Source organism: Budorcas taxicolor, chromosome 8, assembly GCF_023091745.1.
Source record: "Budorcas taxicolor isolate Tak-1 chromosome 8, Takin1.1, whole genome shotgun sequence".
NCBI classification, from domain to species: Eukaryota; Metazoa; Chordata; class Mammalia; order Artiodactyla; family Bovidae; genus Budorcas; species Budorcas taxicolor.
This window is the reverse complement of record NC_068917.1, coordinates 106,852,688-106,872,970: the sequence shown is the minus strand read 5'-3', so window position 1 is coordinate 106,872,970 and position 20,283 is coordinate 106,852,688. Positions and strand designations below refer to the sequence as shown.

The following is a 20,283-nucleotide window of genomic DNA, read 5'->3' as shown; positions in this document are numbered from 1 at the left end:
ATCTGTTAAATGGGCAAGTGATAATAATAGCTAGTCCAGTGGCTCGTTGGATTCGATCAGTTAATGCATGAAGACCCTGAGCAGAGGGCCTGGCTCATGAGATGCCTCTCCCTGTCGTGGTCCATCAGTATTGTCGCCCAGTGGAGGCAGCTTGTCTCCTCTGCAGTGGTCCCTGGGAGGAGCTCAGTGCTGCGGGAGGCCTGTGGGGGCGCCTGGTGACTCAGACATCACCTTCTCCTGACCTCCCTGCCTCCTCTTCCAGGTGATGCTGTCACCAGGGACCCCGTGGGACCGTCTCGTAGTGAGACCTTGCGATGTCCCCTGTGTAGTCAAGTTGGGTCCCCCTCTGAGGGGGATGGCCCAGACTCAGCCACCTCTGGTAGGAATGATGCTCCATCTCTTCCCCCCTGCTCCCCTGGATTTGGGTTTGGGGCCCTGGGAGGTGGTTTACCCAGGGTGGCAGCTCGCCCAATCTGGGGTGGAGCAAACTGGATGAGAGCTGGCTTCCCAAAGCAAGGCACTCCCTGCGTGGCCGGCCCCCTGTCTAGCTCCAGTGGGATTGGCGGGGCTGGGGAGCCCTCTGTTCTCTGCCAGATCTTCCCGGGTTGTGAGACTGTGTCTCTGCTGTCCCTCCCTGACAGCGCCAGAAAAGGGTGCCACCAGGAGAAATGCACCTTCAACGTCCAGCCCCAAGCAGAGGAGCAAGCGAACAGGGTCGCCACCCCGGCCGCCTCCTGGACTGTGGTATCTGGCTGCCGCGCCCTCGGCACCAGCCTCTCCTGCCTTTGCCTACATCTCCTCGGTTCCCGTCCTGCCTTATCCATTAGCCACTGTGTAAGAACCTTCCCTTCCAGCCCCCCTTGCCTGTTTGAATTGCTTAATAGCATCCAGCCCTGAGCTGGGTAGCTGAGAACTCAGCACTGAGTACTCCTGTGTTTCTCCCCAACACTTGTATAGTCACTCAACAAACCTTGAATGCTCCCTGGGTACCAGGGAGACTGCTTGACCCTGGGGACCTAACAGTGAAGGAGCCTGGCAGAGGGCCTTGCCCTCAGGGGGACTTAGAATCGTAATCATCTCCCATTTCCTTGTGGGTCTTCTTAGCAAGCAACTAATGCCCTCACTTTAAAAAAAATAGACTTTATTTTTAGAACAGTTTTAGATTTATAGAGGAAAGGAACAGATAAGACGGAGAGTTCCCATATATACCCCAAAGGCCGTTTCCTCTAATACTAACATCTTACCTTGATATGGCAACCTTCCCAGGCAGCACAGTGGTAAAGAACCTGCCTGCCAGTGCAGGATATGCAAGAGACTTGGGTCAGTCCCTGGGTCAGAAACATCCCCTGGAGAAGGAAGTGGCACCCCACGCCAGTATTCTTGCCTGGAAAATTCCATGGACAGAGGAGCTGGTGGGCTATCGTCCACGGGGTTGCAAAAAGTCGGATACAACTGGGCAACTAACACACACACACCTTGATACGGTCCACGTGCAGTTCAGTTCAGTCGCTCAGTCGTGTCCGACTCTTTGCGACCCCATGAATCGCAGCACGCCAGGCCTCCCTGTCCATCACCAACTCCCGGAGTTCACTCAGACTCACGTCCATCGAGTCAGTGATGCCATCCAGCCATCCCATCCTCGGTCGTCCCCTTCTCCTCCTGCCCCCAATCCCTCCCAGCCTCAGAGTCTTTTCCAATGAGTCAACTCTTCGCAGGAGGTGGCCAAAGTACTGGAGTTTCAGCTTCAGCATCATTCCCTCCAAAGAAATCCCAGGGCTGATCTTCAGAATGGACTGGTTGGATCTCCTTGCAGTCCAAGGGACTCTCAAGAGTCTTCTCCAACACCACAGTTCAAAAGCATCAATTCTTCGGCGCCCAGCCTTCTTCACAGTCCAACTCTCACATCCATACATGACTACTGGAAAAACCATAGCCTTGACTAGACAGACCTTAGTTGGCAAAGTAATGTCTCTGCTTTTGAATATTCTATCTAGGTTGGTCATAACTTTCCTTCCAAGGAGTAAGCGTCTTTTAATTTCATGGCTGCAATCACTATCTGCAGTTAGTGAACCATTATTAATACACGGTTATTAAATATAATCCACAGTTTATTTAGGCTTCTTTAGTTTTTTCCTGAAGTCCTTTTTCTCTTCCAGGATCCCCCACCCCAAGGTGCCATGTATATTTAGTTGTTACATCTCCCAGGCTCCTTCTGGCTGAGACAGTTTCTCAGACTTTCCTTGTTCCCAGTGGTCTTGACAGTTCAGAGGCACACCAGTCCGGTCCATGGTAGGATGAGCAATTACTGTTTGCATGTTACATTTGGATGTAACATCAGTTAAGACAAAAGACACAGGAGTCGAGGTGAAAAAGGCTTAGGTTTTAGAATCATAGCTGCACTGGAATCCTGTCTGCCATTTATTATTGCTGTGGCCTTGGTAAAGCTACTTCCTCTCTGAGCCTCAGTTTCCCTCTCTGTTAAACGGGGTCAGAGTCTCGGTCACATACAGTTTGTATGAGGATTAGATGAGGCGGGTGGCATGACATGTTTGTGGGGTTTGTAGTGCATGCTGGCACATGCTCTTTGCTGAATAAATGGCAGCTGTGTCAATGCTGCTACCCTTCAATGTTGTTGCCAGTAAGAAGAAAAATGAGGGAAGGTGCTTTCAACAAGACAGGATTGTGCAGAGGATAAAAGCCCAGACCCTGGAATTAGGAGATTTGTCTTCTGCAGACTTGTCAGCTAGTTCTATACCAGTTTCCTTCGCTGTAAAATGAGTGGGTCAGGGCGGCCAGTAACCACAGTGCTTCTAATACTACTGAAATTGGCACTGATGACACTACATTTCTCTACTAGCCAGTCAAGCAGGACTGAATATGCTCAGTGGTTGCAGCCGGGAAAGCCTTAGAAAGCTGAGTGGGCCTGTGCTGCCACCTGCTGGCCAGCCGCCTTATAACCTCTGAACCGGAGGCTTTCTAGTCCGGCTTTCTAGTTTCTAGCAAATTTTTCGGTTTAGTGGGGTTTTCTGGTTGTTGTTTGTTCTGTTCTGTAGCATCTGCCCTATGGGGAATTCGGGGTAACTTTCAGGTCAGTCTGGCCATCAAATTATCAGAAGGCAGGGGTGTGTGGGAATCCAGTAGTTACACCAGCTCGTCTGTCCCTAAAGGAGAGAACTGGGGTTCAAAGAAGCCCATTCATTCATTCGGTTCAGATGATATGTATCAGGATCTACTGGGAGCTAATTAGCTGTGGGTTTACATCGGGTACTGCCCCAGCCCCCTGATTCTGGGAGAATCCTCAGTAGCTGTTATTTCTAGGGCACCAGACATACAGAGCTTTTTACCTGAGTTTTCCTATTGGCTCTACCCTGGGAGGTAGCTAAGTGTGGCTGTTTTCTGGGGGGAACGGAGCCCTTGAAAGTGAAGTAGCTTGTTCATGGTTATGCGGGTGGCCAAGAGGAATGACCAGGATTTGGTTCAGCCTTCTGCATCCCTTAGCTTCTCTGAACGTGGCTTCACTCATCTGTAAAATAAGCATAAAAGTACCTACGAAATAAACGAGATAGTGCTAGAAAAGCACTTATCTCAGAGCCTGGCCTGTGGGTACCAAGGATGAAGATTCCAGCCCAGGGCTAGGCACTATGTTTAACTGTTTGAGCAACCGTCAAACTACCTTCCAAACTAGCGGCGCCGTTTCACATTCCCACCAGCAGTGTATGAGGGCTCCAATCTCTCACATCCTCTCACAAAACTCACTGCTATCTCTTTGTTTTTAGCCAACCCAGTGGGTGGGGAGTGTGTGAAGTAGCATCTCATGTAGTTTTGATTTGCATTTCCCTGATGGCTAATGATATTGAGCATCTTTTCACGTGCTTGTTGGCCATCTGTTTATCTGATTTGGAGAGACATCTGTTCAGATCCTAGCATAGCCCTTTTGTCACACTGTGCAATAATGCAAATGAGAAAGTGAAGGATCAGGAGTGAGACTGGAGTTTACCGCATGCCAAGCAACACGCCAGCGAATGTCTCCAGCCAAGTCTTCCTAAACCCATTCCTGCTCCATGTAGGTGAAACGCTTCCTTGTCTCCATCTTTCACTTTGTCCCCCTCTACACACTGTATTCCACGTCACAGGTGCCAGCGCTTCTTGCCCAGCACTAGTTTCCTTGAACCCTAAACTTGGGCATCTTTGGATGAATACAGGAGTCACTTCTTGGGGAAATCTGTGCTTCATCTCGCGGCTCCTCCGCCCATTTCCCCCAGGACTTTTAAACAACACCCCACGTTCCCGCAGGACCGGGCTGGGAAGGATGCACTTCCACCTCCTGCTCTGGGTGAGAGGAGCCAGACCATCGCACTCCTGCAGAATCCTAATTATTATTGTCACGCTTCTCTATCACTCCACACCTGACAAATAGGACTCCACGCATTATTTCTCTGGTGAAGGAGGCTTGCTCCAGAACCTGGGGTGGTCCTGGTCTCCCTGAGACCAGGCTTCCAGACGAGAAGCTCCCTGAAGGCAGCAGGCAGGGTTGTTCACTCACCATGGTAACCGCAGGCCCCAACGCTTAGTACTTAGTATAAGGTCAGTACGTATTTGTGCAATGAATGGGTAGGTGGCACTGGCCGCTTTCGAGCACTGTTCTGACTTCATCCCTCCAACACATCCCTTGGCAGGGGATATTTTTCCCATTTTGGAGGTGAAGAAGCCGAGACTCAGGATGTAGGGGCCAAGGACCGAGCCGGGCCTGAGGCGCCCCAAGGCGTCCCCATGGTCAGGGAATTCACCCATCTCTCCCCGCAGGTACTACGCACCGCCAGCACCTACCTCAGCCCCCCCAGTCCGAGCAGCCGCCGAGTGGCCCCCCGCAGCCTGCTCCCGGCCGTCCCGGGGACCCCGGCACTCCGTCCAGCTGGACCTGAAGGACCTGGAGGAGCTCAACAAGGCCCTGAGCCGGGCGGTCGAGGCTGCCGAGAGCGTCCGCTCCACCACCCAGCACATGAGCCGCTCGCTGTCGGCCGAGCTGCGCCAGGCCCGCGGCCTGCGGGGCTCCTGCCTCTTCTGATGCTCGAGGCTCAGGGACACGCAGCGGGCGGGCGCCCCCGCCCCAGGCCAGAGGGCGCCGAGCCACTCCCAGAGGCCCCGCAGACCCTCACGAGGAAGGCTCCCTCCGCCCCGGGCCCTGCCTTTCAGCCTGCGTGCTTCCAGAACGGAAGGAGTGAGTGGGTGACTCAAAGAAGTCATTTCCTAGCCCTGACGAGGTTGAGGCTGGGACTGAGGCCACCCTCTGCCCGGACGCCATCTCTGGGAGGCCCCTAGCCTGCACGCATCCATCTCCAGCTAATAATATGTATTTTATGTATGATGGACAGGTTTTGTTGTTGTTGTTGTTGTTTTCTTTAACTGAGGCATTTTTCTGGCCTTGAATCCTTCTTAGGAGGCCAGATAAGAGGGGATGGAGCCAGGGTCTCTGGTGAAAATTTGTCCCCCACCTGTGACCAGCCACTCTAGAGTAGGCATCTCTGAGAAGGATGTGGCCAGGGACCTTCCTCCTGGTGACTGGTGGTCGGTCCGTGGGGTACTTTGAGGCCATTGGAATATCTTAGAAGCCCCCAGCCTCCCCGTGGTCAAGAGGCCTTTCCCACGGGCTTGCTGCGATGGAGACACCCCACAGGGGGCCCCGGAAAGCTGTCTACCACGGTCTCCCCTCAGTACCTCATGCCGAGACTCCTGGCTCTCCCCTGTGGAAATGGGACCCCTGTGGAACTGGGCCAATGGCCAGCTTCCTGCCAGCTCCTGGTGTGTGCTCCTGAAGCCAAGGCCATCTGCTCCCCGACCCTGTAGCAGCTCAGACCTCAGCTTTTCTGGAATGTGTGTGCATCACTGATATTTGTATATTTGGGGCATTAAAAAAAATCTATTTTCGTTATAAGAGCAAATAAAGAAGAGTGAATATTGATCTTTAAAACTGTTTTATTTGTATTTTTTGGCCATGCCGCATGGCACATGGGATCTTAGTTCCCTGACCGGGGACTGAACCCACACTCCCCGTAGTGGCAGCGCAGGGTCCTAACACTGGCTCACCGTGGAAGTCCCTAGATAGTAATCTTAAGAAGTGGAGGCAGAGAACAACCCAAACATTCCTAAACCCACCCACATCTGTGGTGTATGTCATCCTTGTGGTTTCTAAGGTTACGTTAGGGGGTAAAAGACAGCGCTGGGTGGAGCCTTCCCCCAGAGGACAGGTTGGGCGCACATTTCCAGACTCGACCTGCCTGCCTCTTGGCGCCATCTGTTTCTCCAACTTTACCCGCGTAGAACCATGAAGCTTTCCGCTGGAGGGGGCTGCCAGGAGAGGCCGTCTGGCCAAGCCTCTCTTGTGAGACATTGTGAGCAAATTGGTGTCTGGGTGAGCATGAGCCTGGGCTCTCTTTCCAGTGCTCCTTTTGACACCAAACAACAGCTGCTATTGACTGAGTGTCTCCTAGATGCCAATCCTTGAGCTAAGTGTGCCCCCATTTTATTGATGAGGAGACCGAGGTTCCATCTACCCGAACTTGTGATGGTCTGTCTCCAAAGTCCATGTTCTTTGTAACTGTTTTATTCTCCCTAAACCTCCATGACATTTTCTCCCCAACTCCTGCTTCCTCTTCCCTTGGCCTTTTCTCCAGTCTTCCCCACCTCTCATCTCACTTGCTTCTCTAGAACCCATTTTGATTTCATTTTTCAACTGATCCTTCTCAGGAGAGTTGACAATGGCATCTTGCTGAGATGAAGGATTTCTTTTAGGTTCTGAGCCTCCAGGCCCACACTCTCGTGGGACGTGGATGGGAAGGCAGACCCCAAGGTAGGGACCCAGGGCAATGTCTCCAGCCTCAGTGCCCCAGGCACAGCATGGCTGCAGCTTTGGACAAAGGATGCTTGAGTCTTGGAGGTGTGGCTCTTTGCAGGATGCAGGTATGTGAGCCTCAAGACTGGGTTTCAGGAGTGAGGGTTATGGTCCGCTCACTCCAGATGGCTTAGGACCTGTGTACACAGAATACTTGAATTATTCAGTCCAACTTCTCTGCCACTGGCATCATGCTGCTTCTCACGCGCCCATATATTGCAGAGCCCTTGGGTCTGGAAGGAGAATGGCCTTCTTTTTTTTAAATGTTTATTTATTTATTTATTTGGCTGCACCGGGGCCTTAGTTGCTACACGTGGGATCTTTGTTGCTGCATGTGGGATCAGTTTCCTGACCAGGGATTGAGCCCAGGCCCCCTGCATTGGGAGCATGGAGTCTTAGCCGCTGGACCACCAGGGAAGTTCCAGACACCAGCCTTCTTTGCTCAACTCCTGGCTTCAGACCCTCAGTCCTCTTTACACCTCGAAGTGGGTCTGCCTTGGACATGGCTCCATGGCGAGAGCTCCAATCACATATGTAAGTTGTCTGGATTTGAGAGACCCTCCTTACCCCTAGGTGTCCTTTCTTCCTTCTGGGTGACAGGCAGGCACTCTGGGGACACCTCAAGGAGACACACAGCCCCTCTGGCCTGGCCCCGAGTCCTCTGAGCCTCCTCTATCCGGCCCCTGCCCTGGCCCAGGCACCTGCCTCTTCCAGGAGGCTCATGGAAGACTCCGAGCTGGTCTCCCTGCCTCCTGCCTTGCCCCTCCCAACTCATCTCCCCAGATGGCCAGGGTGACATCTATTAATAAAGTAAGGACCCTGGTGCTTGGCACCACACTCCTGAGTCTTCACCACCCTCTGTCTACCTGACCTCCTGCTCACGGTCCTCTTCCTCAATATTCCTTAAACAGATCTTTGGCTTCAGTGGGAACAGCAGGTACTATCAAGCTCTAATCTTTCTAGAGTGGTTCAGGTGCCCCTTCCAGGTAGCCTTCCCAGACTTCCCCACTAGAAGGAAACTTCCCTGTGCTGGGCTCCCAAGGCACTCAGTACATATAGCTGTCCATTCTGGCACATGTGCTGGGGACTATAGCAAGGGCTCTTCCAACCAGGGATTGACTCAGGGCAGTTGATCAGCCAGGGCTGACCTCAGTTGACTCAGGTGGGCACATGAATGAATGAATGAATGAATGAACACGTAAAGGACAACCTGACTACACCAAAACAAACTTTATTGATGCAGCCGAGGGAACTGAGTTACAAAGGGTGAGCAGGGGGCTGCGGGTGGGCCCTCATAGCCCCCACGATCCTGGCCCAGTACTAGGACCCTTCCGTCTCCTTCTTCCTTTCCTCCTCGTGCTGCTTCTGCAGTGGCCCACACGCATCCTAGTGGGAGAAGACAGTGCGTGGCCAGGGAAGGGTGGGCTGGGCTGGGCAGAAGGCAGGCCCAACTGAGCTCAGGAGACCGATGGGCCAGGCCTGGCAGCGGGCACGGAGCAGGGGTGAAGGGAGGGGTCGGCCAGAAAGAGACTCTGGGTCTTCGGAGGGGAATGAGCTCTGGACTGTGGCACCAGCCCACACAGGGCTCCAGCTGGGTGACCTTGGGCAGATTATTTCCTCTCTCCACATCTCAGCTTATTCACCACTGAAACAGAGGCTCAAACCCTCAACAACTGGCGTGTCTGAGCACTCATGCCCTGTCTGCCCTTCAGTTGATCTCCTGGATTCCTCGCACCGTTTTGAAGATGATGAGAGGGAGGTTCAGGGTGGCCTGGGGCCTGTCCCCCCAGCCAGCAGATGGGGGAGGTAGGCTGCTGGCCGCAGGACCAAATCCGGTGCCTGTATTCATAAGCTCTTTTCCAAGGTTCCCGAAAATGGCGGGTGGTGATTTGCGCTACTGGTGGTCATGGGAAATGACCTTCAGTGGCAGGCAGATGGAGATGTTTTCATTTTAATAATCGTGAAAGTATTTCACGTATATCAAAAAAGGGTAGCCAGCTCACCAGCTCTGTGACTTCAGATATTGCACAGGACAAGACCAAGTAAAGCCTTTCATTTAACACAGATTAAGAGGATACAGAAAATTCTGTTAGAGCAAAAATCAGGACAGCGGTCCTAGACTTGCGGTTGGGGTGACTCCAAAACCATAAGACCTATTGCCCATCACACAGGCGTTAGAGGCCTGGGGTGTGGCAGGCAGCGGCTGTAAATGATCATCCCCTGGATGTGTCCCTTTTCCGTTTGCCACAACTTGGCTCTGCTCTTCCCCTCCTGTTAGGTTTTCCAGTCCCCCCCCCACATACTCCAGGCATCCTCTCTGATTTCCCAGTGACTTTTCCCTCTTGGACACTCATCCATCCCCCGGGGCTCCTGCAGGGAAGCCGGTGCTTGATCAGGATGTCCTGTCTCGCTGTGCAGCCTTGACTGACAGCGTCCCTCTCTAGGCCTCTGAGGCTGCCCAAGGTGGGACCACCCTCAGGGTGAGCACTACCCACCTCCTTGCACTCACCTTCTTCTCATCGGTGTATATGATTTCTGATTCCTGGATGCCTATGCACTTGATAACATCTAGGAACTCTTTCTTCTGCTCCTGGGTCACCTCTGGCTTGTCAGCTGCAAGAGGGAGCAAGGGGCCAGGTGGGGATGCGGGAGGCCTGAGTGGGAGGCCAGGGAGGGCTGGGGCTCTGGGGATCTAGCCTGGGGAGTGGTGGTCCTGGGGTGAGGCTTGGGTGGAGTAGGGGTTTGGGACATCTACCATAGAAGGACACCCCCACGTTCTTTGTGCCATTCCAGGAGGCAGCAAGCATGAAGGTCCTGAAGTGCTTGCTGAGCAGCAGGTCAGCAAAGTGTTCTCTGTCCATCTCTGAAAAAGAGAAGACTCTGGTGAGACCACAGGAAACCACAACTGTTCCCATCTCATGGGCCAGGAACAGGGATGTGCCCAAGGCCACACAGCCAGTCCATGAAGGCCAGGGGTTCCCTGGGGCCGCTGGTCCCTTGCTCCTGCTGTGTGCCAGGCTCCGGACCGAGTGCCCACCATGTGTACAATCTTAGGAGCCTCACGTGGACCATGGTTGTCAAGGCCTTTATCTCTCCATTTTACAGATGAGGAAACCAGACTCAGACAGGAGCCTCGGGGCTGCAAAGTGACATCTGTTCAATTCCACCGGCTCCTACTGGGTGCCCTCTTTGCAGTGTTAGTGGGACGTGAGTGAAGCCACTGCCTGCCCCATACAGGCTCCCACCTTTAGCTCGCAGAAGATATGAAGTAATTGACTGAGATGTATGGCTGGAGCCAGCCTGAGGTTTAGATCCTAGTTCTAATTATAAGCTGTGTGACCTCGGGGAAACTCCTTGACATCTCTGTTTCTCTCTTTCCCCATCTGATCACTATGATGTCCTCCTAGGGCTGTTAGTATGAAGGGGATTAAATGTGAAACATTTCGAACAGTGCCTGGCACACAGCAAGAACTTGAAAATACTGGCAGTTATTACTGATTATTTGCTGTGTGCAGGTGCTAGGACCACAGAGATATAAGAAGTCCTCCAGGCCCCCTCCTTGAGGCTGGACAACCCACCATTTCCCCTCTCCACACAGCAGCCCTCCACCTGAAGGTTAGCTCTCACCAAATTTAGACAAGGTCCCATTCTGACGATAGACGTTTATGTGGCTGCAGTTGTAGACACACTTGTCCGCACTACAGCAGGATAGAAGCGGGGAGAAAAACAGTAAGACGGTCAAAGAGAAGTGCTCGACCACCCATCGCAGTCAACAAGTCAAATGACAATTAGAGTCAGTGTCCCCTTCCCTTCCCCCCGCAATTCCATCGATGGGAAGGCTGAGGCTGAGGCCAGGAGGAAAGTTGGACTCGCTCAAGGATTTTCTGCAGCTGGGAGTGAAAGCCAGAAGCTGGGGCTGGCAGTGTGGGCTCTCACATGGTCTGGTACTGTCTGACGATCAGCTTGTCCTCTGCATGCCTGGGCTCAAAGTAAAAGAAAGCCGCCTGGATTGCTCTAGCCGACTCATTGTACTCAGGGTTTCGGAAAGCGGAGCCAATGTAAAACCACTTGCCAGAGAGCTGGGGAGAAGCCAGGAATTGGTGATGGAGCCAAATCCTTGATAGTCAGCAGGGATGAGGCTTAGCAGATCTCTGCCCCGTTTTTGCAAACAAGAAGACTGGGGCCCCAGATGAGGAGCGATCATACAAGAGCTCACTCAGGGAACTAGGTATCTCCTCAAATGCCCCCCAGCCCCTGGGCAGTCCCTCCCCACCTAGGACAGAGTTGTTCCCTGCTGAGGGACCTTGCAAGGAGACCTCTGAGTTTAGAAGCAGAGAAATGTCTCTGGAGGCTGGTCAGAATTTCAGCCCAGGCTCCAGGAGAGAAAACGGGGGTATCAGGAGGGCAAAGGAAAGCCCAGGGAGGGAAGCAGCTGCCCACGGTGCTCAGGGAGTCGGGCACTTACCCAGTCCATGGTGGCATTGCTAATGGGTGCCGCTGTCATCAGGTTGGCGCACTCGGGGCTCTGGGCATCCAGCAGGGGAAGGAGGCTCAGGACAGCGAGAGCCCAAAGCAGTGCCATGCTGAGACCAGGAGACACCTGCAGCCAAGCAAGCTGGTGGCTGGAAGACGTCAGTGACTTTTAAAGGAGCTGTGGGCGGGTCCCTAGGACCCAGCTGTGACACAATTCAGCAAACTCTTGTGAAATGTCTTGCACAAATCCTTCCATCCTTCCTGCAAAGCCAGCTGTAGGTAAAGCTTGCAAGCCTGGGTCTAATTTGGGTCCCTAACCTGGAGGAGTTAATGTGTTTAGATAATGATTGAGGGGCCTGTAAACAAAGTCTCCTGTTTCCATTCAATTCCTGTTCTATTAAGCGCCAAGACTCAAAGGCCAGTCAGTCAGTTCAGTCACTCAGTCATGTCTGACTCTGCGACCCTATGGACTGCAGCATGCCAGGCCTCCCTGTCCATCACCGACTCCCAGAGTTTACTCAAACTCATGTGCATTGAGTCGGCGATGCCATCCAACCATCTCATCCTGTGTCATCCCCTTCTTCTGCCTTCAATATTTCCCAGCATCAGGGTCTTTTCAAATGAGTCTTGGCATCTGGTGGCCAAAGTATTGGAGTTTCAGCTTCAGCATCAGTCCTTCCAATGAACACCCAGGACTGATCTCCTTTAGGATGGACTGGTTGGATCTCCTTGCAGTCCAAGGGACTCTCAAGAGTCTTCTCCAACACCACAGTTCAAAAGCATCAATTCTTCAGCGCGCAGCCTTCTTTAGAGTCCAACTCTCTTAAAGGACCCAGCTGTAAATCAAGTGCTGAAGGCAGCTTAGAGAGTGCCCAGGAGAGTGTGGTGTATATGGGAATGAGTGGGGGAGGGATTTAGGGGTAGGAGGTGTGGGCAAACATGGGATCAATCTCAAATGAGTGTGGGGACAACTGTGAAACAACAAAGATCCAGAGAGGCCCCAACTCAATCCTGGAGGCAGGGATTTCCAAAAGAAAGGGACCTCTAAGTTGAATATCTATTTCCAGTACTGAGTGAGTAAGTGAAAGTCGCTCAGTCGTACCTGACTTTTTTCAACTCCGTGGACTATACAATCCATGGAATTCTCCAGGCCAGAATACTGGAGTGGGTAACCATTCCCTTCTCCTGAGGATCTTCCCAACTCACGGATCGAACCCACGTCTCCTGCACTGCAGGCAGATTCTTTACCGTCTGAGCCATCAGGGAAGCAAATGTATTGGGTTGGCCAAAAAGTTCACTCGAGTTTTTCCATAAGATGATACAAGAGATGAATGAATATTTTGGCCTATCCGATACTACTTAAACCGTCTCTCAACGTCTAAAACAGGAAATGGTCCCTGTGTTTTCTCCACCCCCTGCTGGTTGAGCAGGGAGCTTGCCTTTCTTTTTACCCATATGTTCCCAGTCCTGGAACAGTGCCCAGCAAGGAGCAGACACTCAGTATAAACCTTGGAATAAATAATTCCACTGTTCATTTGCATTTCTATGTGATGAAGTCAAATCTTTATTTGTATAGATTCCAAAAATATTATTATGATAGGCTTACAATTTTGTATTCTTATTCATTTCATATATTTGAATAATTTTTCCTGTGTCAGTATAGTCAGCAGTTGTAATTTGAATGGATGAATAACCTTTCATTCACTTTCTGGATTCTAACTTCCCTAAACATGTCCTTTCTTTATACCTAGAGCATTTTATTTATTTTTTTTCCCAACTTTATTGAGACGCAATTGCCTATAATGTTTTAGATTGTAATTTTTCCTCTGAAGATATGTCAGAGACCATCTGAATTTTCTTTCAAGAGAAAGAAAAGCATATGTCTTTAAAGATACAAGACTAGTGATATTTAAAAGCTTCCCCCAATAAATAAAAATAAATAACCCCAAGACAAACAACTCAGGTATCTGTCAAAAGGAAAATGGAAAAACAAACTGTTATTTTTATACAATGGAATAATACTTAGCAACAAAACAAGAATGAACTACAGATATATACAACAAAGTAAATGAATTTCAAAAACAGGCTGAACGAAAGAAACCAGACTCAGGCTTCTCTGATGGTCCAGTGGTTGGGAGTCCACCTGCCAATTCAGGGAACATAGGTTCAATCCCTGGTCCAGGAAGATCCCACGTGCAGTGGGACAAGTGAGCTCGTGTGCCGCAACTACCGAGCTCACGCTCTAGAGCTTGTGTTCTGCAACAGTGAGAAGCCCACGCACCACAGGGAAGAGTAGCCCCTGCTCACTGCAACTAGAGAAAGCCCGCGAATAGCAACGAAGACCCAGTGCAGCCCCCCTCAAAAGGAAGAAAGAGCTAGACTGAGCAGCTCAGAGACTGGACTTTCCGGGTGGCCCAGCTGCTAAGACTCCATGCTCCTGACAGGGGCCCGGGTTCCATCCCTGGTCAGGAAACTAGGTCCTACATGCCTCAACTATGAGCTCACAGGCCACACAAAATCCCACATGCTGTAATTAAGATCCCAGCTGCTGCAACTAACACTCGGTGCAGTCTAATAAATAAACATTAAACAAAAAAAAACCCAGCACACAGACTGTGTGAGTCCACTTATATGAAGTTCTAGAACAGTCAAAACTAATTATAATGGTAGAAATCAGATCAGTGGTTGCCTTGGCAATTTGCCCAGGGACGCGAGAGAACTTTTTGAAGTAGATGACCATGTTCTATATTTTCATTCTGGTGGTGGTTACACACGTATTGATATGTACATTTGTGAAACTCTGAGCTGGAAATTGAAAACGTGTGAATTTTTTTGTATGCTGTGCATGCTAAGTCGCTTCAGTCGTGTTCGATTCTTTGTGACCCCATGGACATAGCCCACTGGGTTCCTCCGTCTATGCGATTCTCCAGGCAAGAATGCTGGAGTGGGTTGCCATGCCCTCCTCCAGGGGATCTTCCCCACCCAGGGATCGAACCCGCGTCTCCAGTGACTGCTGCGTTGCAGGGGGTTTCTTCTACCACAGAGCCACTGAGGAAACCCTTATTGTACGCCTAGTATACCTCAATTAAGTTTATTTAAATTTTAAAAAAACACTTCACCCCCAAAAGAGAGAAAGCAAAACCACGACGAATCAAAAAGCACTAACAGCCTTTAATGCTGCGCCGATAGGGCAGTGCGGAAACGAGTCTCTCCCCCGACGCCCTTGTCGGAACTAGAATTTCCCTTCTTTTTCTGTTTTTATCAGCTCAGTTAGTGTCTTGACCTTGCACTGCCCCACCTGGAGTCTTGCAAACACGATTGGAGCGCTTCAGGAGGGAACAGCGCAGGTAAGGGAGAGGGTGATGCCAGAAGGATCGAGACAGCCTGTGTGACCAGAGCCTGTGATGGGGTCAGAGGGATGGAGGCTGATGCTGGGGGTGGCACTCTTGGTGGGAACTCAAGCTGCAGAGCATGGAACCAGGCCGAAGAGTTTGCAGTGTCCTCTGAGGGCACTGGGGAGAAACAGAAAGATTTTAAGTGAGGTGTGTGCAGAGGGGTAATATCAGATTTGCCCTTTAGAGAGAGCCCACCGTCTGCAGTGAGAAGAACAGGGGACGGGAAGGACAAGCACAGGAGAACGGACTTGGCAGAGCAGCTGGGCAGATGCAGTGGTCCAGGTGAGAGATGATGGAAGTGGGCAGTTTCAAGACACTATGTAAGGACATGCTGAACGCCGTGTGGGCACACTGCTACCGAGACGGGGCTAGTGAGGTTCTTACCTGGAGCCCAGATCTTTCCAGGTCCCCACATATCACACACACATGGACACACACACACACAAGTTCACGCAACAACACACAAGAACCTCTGTCACTTGGGATCTGCCGCCTGGTACTGGCACAGGGTGACCCATAACCCTAAATGCCTTTTGTCACAGCCAACCATGTTCAGAGCCCAGCGGAACAAGTCTTCCCATCTTGTGCTCTCTCCTTGAAACACCACGTGCTCTTCCCAAACATCCCAAGGTTTTGAGGGTGATGCTACTGCTGACACGGGAGATAGCAGTACGATTAGGATGGTCTGTGTGGCTGGAGCATGTGATGGGTTCAGAGTGATGGAGGCTGATGCCTCCATCACTTCAGACCCACTTCCGAGTCCAGGGAAGATTTGAGTGGACTTCGAGGTAGTGAAACCTAGCAGGACCCTGCAAGGCCCTCCCAGGTAAAATAAAAACCCCTCCACTTCTTGGTGATAGAAAGAAAAAAGGGGGGTGTGGTAGGAAGGCTTATGTCTCCTAGACCTTCTCTGAGTTCCAAAGAGCAGGCTCAAGCAGTTAATGATTAGGACAACAAGGACACAGGACTCCTAGTCCTCCGGAAGGGATGTAGATAACAATTTGATGTTTATCTTTGAGTTGTTTTGCAGAAACTAAGACCTGTACCCAGGTGGAGGATGGGGACGACATCCTGACCATGAGCACGCAGACACCAGACTAGTTGGAAGCAGAAAGCTGATGATGGAGATTTCTGAAACAACCGCCTGTTACCTCCCCACCAACCAATCGGAAGATTCACAAGCTGATCACGCATCCTACACCTCTCTCCTTTTCACCCTTCCTGCCTCTAAAAACCCTGTGCCCCAGCCAGCTAACCAGATGGACTTGAGACAGGCCTAAGTCTCCATTTTCCATGTTGGCACCTCGATTAGCTTTCTCTGCTCCAGACTCTGATGTCTCCATTTGACCTCCCTGTGTGTGGGGTGTATGAGCTTGGATCTGACTACAGAAAAAGACAGATTAATTAACTTTCTCTTTCCTCCCTCTGTACATAAAGGCCATACTTTCTTACCGCATTAGCCCTTGCCTCCCAATAGTAATGAGAAACCACTTTTTTTTTTTTGCAACCTGTGGTTGGGAAGGCCCTCCTAAACTAGAACTAGGCAATATTTGCAACAGTTGCATGTGGTAGCCAAGAAATATTTTGCAAAGTGCAATCATTCATGTTCCTCTTAAATTCATGTATAGGTAGACGTGACACAGGAATGATGCTGAAGCTGAAACTCCAGTACTTTGGCCACCTCATGTGAAGAGTTGACTCATTGGAAAAGACTCTGATGCTGGGAGGGATTGGGGGCAGCAGGAAAAGGGGACGACAGAGGATGAGATGGCTGGACGGCATCACCGACTCGATGGACATGAGTCTGAGTGAACTCCGGGAGTTGGTGATGGACAGGGAGGCCTGGCGTGCTGCGGTTCATGGGGTCGCAAAGAGTCGGACATGACTGAGCGACTGATCTGATCTGAACACGTTAGGCATGGATCTGATTCTTGGCATCAGCAGCTCGAGGTTGAATGCTAGCATGGTGAATGATTTATAGCTTTATAAACTTTTGAACAAACCTTAATCCATTGCTTAAATTTCCCAAATATTAATTTTAAAGAGTCAGCTTTATTTGAAAGCTTTTGATGTTTAATGTTTAGTTATTTAGAACAGTGGTCTGTGGGCCTTCATTTGTTCGTGCGCAGAAATGCTAGGGTCGCCCCCTGTGTGGGCAAAGGGTGAACAGGGAGGGCCAGTAAATGGCAGGACGCGGTCTTTCTTTTGCCCAGAGCAATTCAGCTCTGGCCTAACCTGCATGCCTCCTGAAGCAGAACCATAGACAGTGAGTGTGATATACAGAAAGTGCCCTGCATACGAACCTGCAAGTTGTGAACGTGTGTTCCATCAGCATCAGGCGTGAAATTGCAGCTTGCCCTCCATCTCCTAAGATCCTTCAGCTCTACCATCTCCCCCCTCTTCTCACCCCTCCAATCATAACTCTTGACTGTTCACTCGACGCCAGCCCCTGTATGCCAGCTGCTGTACTGTATTACTGTACTTTTCAAGGTACTGTGCTGTAAGATTAAAAATGTTTCCTTTATTTTTTGTTTGTTTTTTTATGTATTATTTGTGTGAAAAGTAATGTAAACCTACTACAGTACAGTACTATACAGCCAACTGTGTTAGTTGAGTACCTAGGCTCACTTTGTTGGACTTACGAATATACCAGACTTACAAAGGCACGCTCTGCACAGACCTCATTTGTATGTAGGGGACTGACTGTAATAAGAAACATATGCTTGATGTCTACCTCCATTTCTGGTAACACAGGTCATAACAACTCCTGGGATCTCCAAAGCGAGACTTGTCTTTTTGTAGACTAATGAGATGTCCCTTGGCTGGGGGCTCCTGGATACCCTCAGAATGGGGACCGACTTTGTGATTAGAGGGTTGAAAATTTCAGCTCCACCCCCTCATCTCTGAGAAGGGAACGGATGCTGGAGATGGACTTGGTCACTAATGATGAACAATGATTTAATCAGCCATGCCCAGGTAAAGGTGCTTTCAGTGAAGTCGGAGTTGGGACATGTGGAGGTGCTGGGTAGGTGGCCGATCCAAAGAATGCATGGAAGTCCTGTGCTCTTTCCCACATACCTTGCCCTGGGCATCACTGCTATCTGACTATTCCTGAATTGTATCCTTTTATACTAAACTGGTAATCTAGTAAGTAAATGACCTTCTGAATTCTGTGAGCTGTTCTAATAAATGGTCAAACCCAAAGAAGGGGTTATGGGAGTCTGTGATTTAGAGCTGGTGAGTTGGACGCACAGGGGACAACCTGCACTTGTGATTGCCATTGCAATGGGGACAGTCTTGTGCGTCTGAGCCCTTAACCTGCAGGATTTGATGCTCAGCCTGATTAGTGTTGAAACCAAGTCCCCCTAAATCCAAGTGTCCTTACTGAGTTTATGATGAATCTATCTATCCAAACTTTTATTTCCTTTCTTGTTCAACCCCTGTTTCCCTCATAATAGAGGGGTATCAAAGAAAAGGGGAGATTGAAACTGAGCAGGACCCTGCAAGGTCTTTGCACCTTTCTAAGCCTTTCCTTGAGTTCCAAAGAGCAGGCTTAAGCAGTCAATAAGTAGGACAATATAGACGCAGGATTCCTAGTCCCTCCGGAAGGGATTTAGATAGCAATTTGATGGTTATCTTTGAGTTGTTCTGCAGAAACTAAGACCTGTACCCCAGTGGAGGATGGGGACGACATGCTGACCACAAGCATGTAGATCCTAGACTAGTTGAAACCAGAAGGTTGATGATCAAGATTTCTGAAATATCCCCCTGTCACCTCACCACCACCAAGTCAGAAGAAGGTCCACGAACTGATCTTACATCCTAGGACCCTCTCCCCTAACACTTTCTTTTAAAACCCTTGCTGAACACCATTGGGGAGTTCTAGTCTTTTGAGCATGAGTTGCCCGTTCCTCCCGCTTGGTGCCTGCAATAAATGCTGGACTTTGCTTCACCACAACCCAGCGTCAGTAGACTGGCTTTGCTGTGTATATGGCAAGTAGACCCAAGTTTGGTTCCATAACAGTATCAGAATGGAACTGAATTGTAGGATACCCAGTTGGTGTCTTGGGCTTCCCAAGTGTACAGTAGTAAAGAACCCACCTGCCAGTGCAGGAAACTCAGGGGACATGGGTTCAATCCTTGGGTCAGGAAGATCTCCTGGAGAAGGACATGGCCACCCACCCAGTATTCTTGCTGGGAGACCCACGGACAGAGGAGCCTGGTGGGCTACAGCCCATGGGGTTGCAAAGAGGTGGACACGACTGAGTGACTAAGTACACACAGTTGGTGTCTGGAAAGTCAGAGAATTGCTTGGTGTGGGAGAAAATCCACACACTTTGTGGCCAAAAGTATGTGAGCAGAGGAGAGAAAAATGAAAGTTCCCCTTCCAGGGAGTAAGTGGAGTGCATCCCCTGGGAAGGGGTGAGTGGTCCTCACCCTTCTCACCCCCAGGCTGCCCCTTGTGGCAGGCGGGGGTGTGTCTCACTCTCCTCCCAAGAGGCCAGCCAAGTAGTTTCTCCAAGCACACCCACCACTCATCCTCACACAGTACAATTTTCTCCACCTTTTTATTAATACATTTCAAGGATGGTTTGGAACCTCCATAAACTGAGGTCTTCAGCAGCCCTCCCCAGCCTGCCCTTTCATCTGTCCCTGGCACCATGTCAAGAGAAGTTTGGCAGGAAAGAGACAGAAAAGCAATCAGAGCAGGGTAGGGTGCTGGTCAAGGAGCTGTCCTGGTTTTGTTGTTGTTCAATTGCTAAGTCATGTCTGACTCTTTGTGACCCCATGGACTTCAGCCTGCCAGGCTTTCCCAGCCCTCATTATCTCCCGGAGTTTGCCCAAGTTCATGTCCACTGAATCAGTGATGTCATACAGCCATCTCACCCTCTGTCGCCCACTTCTCCTTCTGCCTTCAATCTTTCCCAGCTTCAGGGCCTTTTCCAGTGAGTGAGTTGTTTGCATCAGGTGGCCAAACTACTGGAGCTTCAGCTTCAGCATCAGTCCTTCCAAAGAGTATTCGGGGTTGATCCTTTAAGATTGACTGGTTTGATCTTGCTGTCCAAGGGATTCTCAAGAGTCTTCTCCAGCACACAGTTTGAAAGCATCATTTCTTTGGCGCTCAGCCTTCTTTATCGTCCAGCTCTCACATTCATACCTGACTACTGAGAAGACCACAGCCTTGACTATATGGACCTCTGTTGGCAAAGTGATGTCTTTGCTTTTAACACACTGTCTAGGTTTGTCGTAGCTTTCCTGAGAAGAAGCAACCATCTTCTAATTTCATGGCAGCAGTCACCAACCACAGTGATTTCAGAGCCCAGGAAGAGGAAATCTGCCACTGCTTCCAACTTTTCCCCTTCTATTTGCCATGAAGTTATGGGACCAGATGTCCTAGTTTTACCGCTTGCTTACTGTGTGACCTTGGGCAAGTTATCTAACTTCTCTTATCTCAATTTCCCTAACTGTAAAGTGGGAATAATAGTAATAAATTCTACTCATTGGATTGTTATGTGCATTCAATCT

The 20,283-nt window shown here is 50.3% G+C and overlaps 2 protein-coding genes across 2 annotated transcripts in view; one reads left to right on the top strand and one right to left on the bottom strand.

The window, feature by feature from the left end:
• AKNA (AT-hook transcription factor) overlaps positions 1-5,065 on the top strand; it is a 41,215-nt gene extending 36,150 nt beyond the window's left edge. The window contains exons 19-21 of the mRNA XM_052645147.1: positions 263-379; positions 642-834; positions 4,804-5,065. Coding sequence (XP_052501107.1) covers positions 263-379; positions 642-834; positions 4,804-5,065 — 572 coding nt within the window. The remainder of the gene's footprint in view (positions 1-262; positions 380-641; positions 835-4,803) is intronic.
• Positions 5,066-8,191: 3,126 nt separating this feature from the next.
• LOC128052795 (alpha-1-acid glycoprotein) lies at positions 8,192-11,471 on the bottom strand. The gene is made up of 6 exons (XM_052645350.1): positions 11,355-11,471; positions 10,826-10,968; positions 10,517-10,587; positions 9,645-9,752; positions 9,399-9,502; positions 8,192-8,275 (listed from the first exon to the last, which is right to left on the bottom strand). The coding sequence occupies exons 1-6, from the start codon at positions 11,469-11,471 to the stop codon at positions 8,210-8,212; spliced, it is 609 nt and encodes a 202-aa protein (XP_052501310.1). The 3' UTR covers positions 8,192-8,209.
• Positions 11,472-20,283: the final 8,812 nt, after the last annotated feature.